At 36.0% G+C, this 8,785-nt stretch overlaps 1 protein-coding gene across 13 annotated transcripts in view; it reads left to right on the top strand.

Annotated features, from left to right (window-relative positions):
* LOC106053650 (uncharacterized) overlaps positions 1 to 8,785 on the top strand; it is a 28,149-nt gene that overhangs the window by 4,273 nt on the left and 15,091 nt on the right. For 12 of the 13 annotated variants that reach the window (XR_008778214.1, XR_008778216.1, XR_008778215.1 and 9 more), the window contains exons 2-4: positions 1 to 419; positions 5,189 to 5,381; positions 6,302 to 6,580. The exon at positions 1 to 419 is cut by the window's left edge and continues 349 nt beyond it. Coding sequence is in view for 3 of the 13 variants with exons in the window: in XM_056031094.1 (XP_055887069.1) it covers positions 6,427 to 6,580 (154 nt within the window). In the remaining 10 variants the exon portion in view is untranslated. Of the gene's footprint in view, positions 420 to 4,385; positions 4,576 to 5,188; positions 5,382 to 6,301; positions 6,581 to 8,785 lie in introns of all 13 variants that reach the window. The other variant, XM_056031095.1, reaches the window with a different exon arrangement.

The raw sequence follows: 8,785 nt of genomic DNA, 5'->3' as shown, positions 1-8,785 counted from the left end.
AAGTTTTAGTTTGGAAGCAGTCAGCCCAGTAACCAACAAGTTTTAGTTTGGAAGCAGTCAGCCCAGTAACCAACAAGTTTTAGTTTGGAAGCAGTCAGCCCAGTAACCAACAAGTTTTAGTTTGGAAGCAGTCAGCCCAGTAACCAACAAGTTTTAGTTTGGAAGCAGTCAGCCCAGTAACCAACAAGTTTTAGTTTGGAAGCAGTCAGCCCAGTAACCAACAAGTTTTAGTTTGGAAGCAGTCAGCCCAGTAACCAACAAGTTTTAGTTTGGAAGCAGTCAGCCCAGTAACCAACAAGTTTTAGTTTGGAAGCAGTCAGCCCAGTAACCAACAAGTTTTAGTTTGGAAGCAGTCAGCCCAGTAACCAACAAGTTTTAGTTTGGAAGCAGTCAGCCCAGTAACCAACAAGTCTTCCTTTGTAAGTAAATCTAAAGCTACGCAGTGGCTCAATTGGGGAATCGAAATTCTTGCACGTACTGATGTAAATAAACTAAATTCTTTCACACACTGACGTAGGTAGTCTAAATTCTTGCACGTACTGATGTAAATAAACTAAATTCTTTCACACACTGACGTAGGTAGTCTAAATTGTTTTACGTACTGACGTAGGCAATCTAAATTCATCCATGGACTATACATTACTGCTCATCAACATGCTGCCATATCATAGTTTCACTGTAATATGCATTTTAAATACCTCAGAAAAGTCTTTAACACTTTCACAAAGTTACTGTTGCTAACGTCCCCAGAACTTCATGGAACCCTGAACCTGAACACTGGACGATGATTTCAAAAGTGACCCTAACGATTTTCGTAGAAATTTAACGGTTCGTGTATATCGCTGAAAAAAGAATTAATAGCTCTTTGGCCATACATGAAAACTTTAATTTGACTGTTCAAATTTGTCAAAGCAGAAAAGGATAAAATTTAAATTTAGCTACAGAACTTGGCTTAGAAACAGATCCAGCATCTGTTTCGAAAGGACTATCGCGTTGTGAGACGACTATCGCGTCTGGAAATTAATTTCGAATGTACGGCATTATTGGTTCAAGAGTTGAATAAATGAATGTTCAGGAAACTGTTGTGCATCGTCTTCTAAGTCTAGATCTAAAGACCTATCATTGGACTAGTAGGAAGTTAGTAGAACTATACAGTCGCTTAACCAGGAGTCTTTCATTTTTAGCGGCCCCCGTAAGGGGAAAAAGCCGCTATTAGGTTTGTGCAAAATGTCCGTCTGTCCGTCTGTCCGTCTGTCACACTCAGATCTCGAAAACTAGAAGAGATACGAAAAATATTATTTCATCATTAAATCCGGCTTGAAAAGTTTAGGTGCAACGGCTACTTTTGGTTTTCTAAAAGCAAACCGTTTAATTTATAAAATTAATTATGCAAGCGATTTTTTCATAAAAATACACCAATTCTAAAACAATTACGTAAATGTAAGGGAGGCAATGTTACAATATGCTAACAAAGATGGACAATTTTTGTGTATTTTCAGTATCACTAAGTCAAATATATTTTTAAAATGTACAGGAAATGTTTACAACAAATACAAATAATAGTTAAAGACGTTTTTTCTGGTCAACTAGCTGCTAAAATTAAAAGAAAACATTTCTGTTTGTTTATAAAAGCTAATAATGCACTTTGTATGTAAATATCACGCACATTTTTTTAAATGGACTTTTTATGCAGCGATTTTCGTGCAGTAGCGTAACGTCGCAACATGATCAGGTGCTAAACCAATTCCTTAAACTTTTTTTTAAAATCCGATTTTATTTATTTTTTGTTTAGTGCCCCCATCCGAATAAAAGAAGCTTATTTTTGTGCGTTTTGTCTGTTGGTCGGTCTGTCCGTCACGATTAGATTTAAAAAACTAGAACTCTAAAAGCTATTGAAAATCTGATTTACCCTTTAATGTTCCTCCCATAACATCTCAATAGTTTTAAGTATCTAAAATTGATTGTTCCGGATTTTTTTGTGCAAAACTAATCAACGCCAACAAATGTTTGTTTGCTCTTCTAACTTATATTACATTCAATTTCCATGCTTAAACGTTGCAAAAACACATTATCAATAATATGTTGTTCCGTTTTTTATGTAAATAGCATATTAATGCTAAATCATAATCTCTATACTGACTTATATTTCATTAAGTGTAAAAATGTTCCGGATATTGTTTTATAAAATATGAATTATGCCTAATGTTTGTTTGAAATCGCATAAGGCTTTTAAAAAAAGTAATTTACTAGAATTGATTACTGAAAATTACTTTTTAGACATTTAATTTTCTTGTAAAACATAACATAGAAGTTTTGTAATCGATAAAGAAAGTTCCGGATTTTGTTTCTTACAAATCGTCGCCAGAAATTTCCGAATTTATTTAAAAATCTACTAACGCCAAATAATTGTTTGAACTCCCTCTTCTAATTAATAAACAAATAATCTTCTCATTTACGAAATAATGTTTTTACGGATTTTTATGAAAAATATTTTAACTCCCTACTCTCTTACAGTACATTTAACTTTCTACATAAAACATTAAAAAATCTAATTATCGTTAATATTATGTTCCGATTTTTAAGGAAAACAGAATCCAAACACCAAAGTAAGGTATGAAAATCTCTCCACGTGGCTGTAGTACATCTAATTTTTATACGAGACCATCCAAAAAATTTAATTAACGGTATTACATTTATCTGAAATTCTCTTTTTCTTTTACTATTTATACAAACATCCGGAACAATCTATTATATAAACTTTTCAATTGTGTTCATACCTAAAAATTATTGCGATGTTTTGAAACGTAAAATAAAGGTTAATCAATTTTTAATAACTTTTAGTTGTTTTTTTTATATCAAGATAACGGACAGACCGACTGACAGACAAAACGCAAAAACAATGTGGCTTTGATCCTTTTTAAATAATATCTATTAGAACTCAGTGCACCAATGTCTATGAACCCTCGTTAAATATCTCGTGTAAATAAAGACATTTTTTTTTATGGTACCGGTACTAGCCTATTGTGAGGTAATGGAATTTTTTTTCTTTGACGTCATATGAATGGACTCTTTAAATGTAATGTTAAAAGAACGCACTCGGTGCACCAATGTCTATTAACCCTCGAAAAAATTGCTTGTATTAATGAAAACATATTTTAGTCTAACTAAGCCGTGTGACGTAGTGTTTTTTTTTCCTTTGACGTCACATGGAATGAATTCTTTAAATGAAATGCTAAAAGAACGCACTCGGTGCACCAATGTCTATGAACACTCGAGAAATGGCTCGTGTTGATAAAGGTGATTTTTAGTCTAGCTAGGCCTTGTGACGTAGTGTTTTTTTTTTCTTTGACGTCATATGGAATGAATTCTTTAAATGAAATGCTAAAAGAACGCACTCGGTGCACCAATGTCTATGAACACTCGATAAAAGGCTCGTAATGATGAATGCGATTTTTATTCTAGCTAGGCCGTGTGACGTAGTGTTTTTTTTCCTTTGACGTCATATGGAATGAATTCTTTAAATGAAATGCTTAAAGAACGCACTCGGTGCACCAAAGTATATGAACACTCGATAAATGGCTCTTATAGATAAAGGCGATTTTTAGTCTAGCTTGGCCGTGTGACGTAGTGTTTTTTTTCCCTCTGACGTTATATGGAATGAATTCTTTAAATGAAATGAAAAAAGAACTCGGTATAGTAATGTTTATTAAGCCTCGTTATGTGACTCGCGTTTAAAAAAGGAATGATATCTTGATTTAGATCTAATCTAGATTTTTTAAACTAGATCTAGATTTTTATTACAGTATATCTAGATCTGGATTTATATTCTAATTAAAATTATTTTAGAGTCTAGATCTAGAATTTCTAGATCTAGTTTAGACTAAAATAGACTAGATTAAGATGTAGAATTTCAATTTCTAAACTTAAAGTGTAAAAAAAAAGTGTAGATTTTCATTTCCAAACGTTTTGATCAATATTGTAATGTTTTAATATACTAAAACTAATCTACTATTTTTTTATTAAATTTAAATTTAAATTTACGGCAAATGAATCTTTGAAACATTATTACTTTTGACCATCGGATGGCTGCCTGGACGTGCGGTTTGCGCGCTGGACTGTCGTTCAGATTTATGGATGGCCCAGGGTTCAAACCCTGCCCGCTCCCATCCCCCGTCGTCCTGCGGGAGGTTTGGACTAGGAAGTAATTATCTTCAACTCTGAAGGAACATCCGAATCGTGTAAAACATTTTATATCAAAATTAAATCACCTCTTGAATATTATTTGCGAATATGCAGATCCGACAGGGATCCGACTTCGACGGGGGCCGCCTCTGAGTTTGTGTAACACAAACTCTCTTTGTAATCTTGTTATTTTTGTCTCTCAGAAGGTAAAAGATATGCCTCCAAAAAAGACTATTTCCAGTAGAACCTCGCTAATCAAGTTGGGCCCGGAGTCTGTCCGGATACTCGATAGCCACCTCATGCACGGAGATACCGTACTGTAAAACATAAAAAAAGGCAGTCCATATATTTGACGTCTCGGATAACTGACGTCCGGATAAATGACTTTCTACGGTATATTAATTGTAATAATTCATCGACACTCTAAACAATTTATTATTAAACATTTGAATCAGTCGTATTTCTAATTTTATTTAACGACAATTTTCTTTGTAACTTAAAATTTTGAAGTCGTAACTCTTCAACCAAGTAAATACGAAACAATCAAAGATATGTAGACAATTTAAAATACATTAAAATGTTTAAGAAATCACATTCTAGTCCTTAAGTTAGCTTCCAAGACATACTTCTTCCTTCGGTTAGCTTCTAAGACACCCTATTGTCCTTCAGTTAGTGTCTAAGACACACTATTTTATTTAAGGTAATTTTTAAAACACAATTTCCCCTTTCAGTTAGCTTTCAAGACACACTCTTATGAAAATTAGCTTACACAAACTCACACAAAATGTGATACTTTAGTCCTGGAGATATTTGACGCTTTTTTTTTCCTTTAATTAATTCGGTGTTTTTTGTTTTTTTGCTTTTGCTTTTATTTTATATTTTACTTTTTGCATAGAAATGTACAAAATAAAAAAAAAACACTTTAAAAAGTATATGTCGTAGGACTGGCAGAGTCTAAATCTAATGTCTTGACTCCTATATACCCACATTGTTTTGTGTTCAACAGATCTGTGGCCTACAGTTAGGTGTTGGGTGTAGGACGAATCAGTCTGTTAGCTCTACCTGCTATTGTAATCAAACCGAGGATACAATCTATGTCATTAGCTACTACGCAACAGCCCTTTTGAACTACAGCAAAAATATTATCCAAATCAACGGGCACGCCTACGATCAGCCGACATTCCCAGTGATTTACCAAAGTAAATATAATTGTTAATTCACAACAATGAATAGATTAGCTCACTTACAGAAGGAAAATAAATTTAAATTGTATTTCTAAACATAACAAAATGTTTGATTTATACAAGTTAATATAGTTCATGTTTTTTTAAATACTAAAATTGTCGTTACACATGTCAATAAAAGTTTCAAACTGTACGTTCGTTGTGTACGTGTGTTTTCTCTAGTCCAGGAACAAGATTCAAAGACTGTTGTTTTAGAAGAGTTCTGTTGTGTCTCTTTCTATTCATACAAGAGGCCTAACATTGTATCAAATAGTCAGTAGTCTCATTCTCGCAGGAGCAGACGTGTATATAACACAATGAAAGACAAGGACAGCATAGTCTGAAAAGTTTGGGATTATAAAGCGCTAGACACGTTTTGACCTAACAACTGGTTTAATCTTTATTCTCTCTCTCTCTCTCGCTCGCTGAATATTAGATCTATATGTTTCGTTAGAATCCTACTGCAATGTTTTTCCTGTTTATTGGCGCTACATGCAAAAGTATGTACCATACAGAGTACATCATAGGGGAATATGGATGATTAACTCTTTCCACCAGAGTGTGGTAAATAATTACGGAGAGAAAGAGTTAAGTCTGTCTACTGCGTCTAATGACTACTCAACATCAGGCTCGGGTTAACGACTGTTGGTCACTAACGTTACTAAACAACACCCTCGGGTTTTATTGGAGAATGTCTTAGAGTGGGGGGGGGGGGTAAATCCTTAAATATCATTATTTATCATTAAACTGTCTCTTTAGTTTGGAAGGAGAGACATGACCTAGTAAACATTTTGTTAAACAATTATTACCCTAGAATGGCCTAGATGCTTGAAGCCTTATCACTAAATCTTTGAAATGCTTAATGTTGTATTTTCGTTTTATGGTTTCTGGATCAGATGCGCTCCAACGGAATCTAACGATCAACAATAAGACCTTTGACCTCAGAAAGACGTGCTATGCCAGTTTCCCACAACAGACTTCAGTAAAAGTCAAATTTTGTGTCGAAGGTTTGCATACTCCCATGCTGCTGCTATCCTACAACGGGCACAACCAAACCGTCTACAATGAGGACTGCATCAGTGTCACCTACACCATGGCCAGAATTAACCAAAATTTGTATTTAGCGTACGAAGACCACTGTAGGCGCCGGTTTTCTCGTACCTGCTATCTACAAGGTAAGCAGTGCTGGATGAGCCATGAAGGGTTGGAGTGAAAAATGGTTCCCAGACAAGTGGGTCAAGACAAGAGGCTCACTGGACTTATAGTTCACTTGACATTTTGTTCACTGGACTAATAGTTCACTTGACATTTTGTTCACTGGATTAATAGTTCAATTGACATTTTGTTCACTGGATTAATAGTTCAATTGACATTTTGTTCACTGGATTAATAGTTCAATTGACATTTTGTTCACTGGATTAATAGTTCAATTGACATTTTGTTCACTGGATTAATAGTTCAATTGACATTTTGTTCACTAGACTAATAGTTCAATTGACATTTGGTTCACTAGACTAATAGTTCAATTGACATTTGGTTCACTGGACTAATAGTTCAATTGACATTTGATTGACAAGATAACTGGCTTACCAACACTTTCCTCATTTAAAATAGTTGACACGACAAAGGCCCACTGACACATCTGGTGTTACTGACACGACAAAGGCCCACTGACACATCTGGTGTTACTGACACGACAAAGGCCCACTGACACATCTGGTGTTACTGACACGACAAAGGCCCACTGACACATCTGGTGTTACTGACTCGATCAGGCACACTGACACATCTGGTGTTACTGACACGACAAAGGCCCACTGACACATCTGGTGTTACTGACACGACAAAGGCCCACTGACACATCTGGTGTTACTGACACGACAAAGGCCCACTGACACATCTGGTGTTACTGACACGACAAAGGCCCACTGACACATCTGGTGTTACTGACACGACAAAGGCCCACTGACACATCTGGTGTTACTGACACGACAAAGGCCCACTGACACATCTGGTGTTACTGACACAACAAAGGCACACTGACACATCTGGTGTTACTGACTCGATCACAGGATGGCATTAAGTTGTTTATGTTCCACTCCTAGTGTTTCATTGGTTTTTATGTTGAACTATTCACACTCTGACTTTCTCTCTTTTTTTTCTTTATCCAATATCTCCCTGTCTCTCTTCTTATCTCTGTCTCTCTTCTTATCTCTGTCTCTCTTCTTATCTCTGTCTCTCTTCTTATCTCTGTCTCTCTTCTTATCTCTGTCTCTCTTCTTATCTCTGTCTCTCTTCTTATCCCTGTCTCTCTTCTTATCTCTCTCTTCTTATCTCTGTATCTCTTCTTATCTCTGTCTCTCTTCTTATCCCTGTCTCTCTTCTTATCTCTCTCTTCTTATCTCTGTCTCTCTTCTTATCTCTGTCTCTCTTCTTATCCCTGTCTCTCTTCTTATCTCTGTCTCTCTTCTTATCCCTGTCTCTCTTCTTATCCCTGTCTCTCTTCTTATCCCTGTCTCTCTTCTTATCCCTGTCTCTCTTCTTATCCCTGTCTCTCTTCTTACCTCTGTCTCTCTTCTTATCTCTGTCTCTCTTCTTATCCCTGTCTCTCCTCTTATCCCTGTCTCTCTTCTTATCTCTGTCTCTCTTCTTATCTCTGTCTCTCTTCTTATCTCTGTCTCTCTTCTTATCTCTGTCTCTTTTCTTATCCCTGTCTCTCTTCTTATCCCTGTCTCTATTCTTATCTCTGTCTCTCTTCTTATCCCTGTATCTCTTCTTATCCCTGTCTCTCTTCTTATCTCTGTCTCTCTTCTTATCTCTGTCTCTCTTCTTATCCCGGTCTCTCTTCTTATCTCTGTCTCTCTTCTTATCTCTGTCTCTCTTCTTATACCTGTCTCTCTTATTATCCCTGTCTCTCTTCTTATCCCTGTCTCTCTTCTTATCTCTCTCTTCTTATCTCTGTCTCTCTTCTTATCTCTGTCTCTCTTCTTATCCCTGTCTCTCTTCTTATCTCTCTCTTCTTATCTCTGTCTCTCTTCTTATCTCTGTCTCTCTTCTTATCCCTGTCTTTCTTACCTCTGTCTCTCTTCTTATCTCTGTCTCTCTTCTTATCTCTGTCTCTCTTCTTATCTCTGTCTCTCTTCTTATCTCTGTCTCTCTTCTTATACCTGTCTCTCTTCTTACCTCTGTCTCTCTTCTTACCTCTGTCTCTCTTCTTATCCCTGTCTCTCTTCTTATCCCTGTCTCTCTTCTTATCCCTGTCTCTCTTCTTATCCCTGTCTCTCTTCTTACCTCTGTCTCTCTTCTTATCTCTGTCTCTCTTCTTATCCCTGTCTCTCCTCTTATCCCTTTCTCTCTTCTTATCTCTGTCTCTCTTCTTA

This window comes from Biomphalaria glabrata, chromosome 5, assembly GCF_947242115.1.
Source record: "Biomphalaria glabrata chromosome 5, xgBioGlab47.1, whole genome shotgun sequence".
Lineage (NCBI taxonomy): Eukaryota > Metazoa > Mollusca > Gastropoda > Planorbidae > Biomphalaria > Biomphalaria glabrata.
This window is presented reverse-complemented; position numbering and strand designations above follow the sequence as displayed.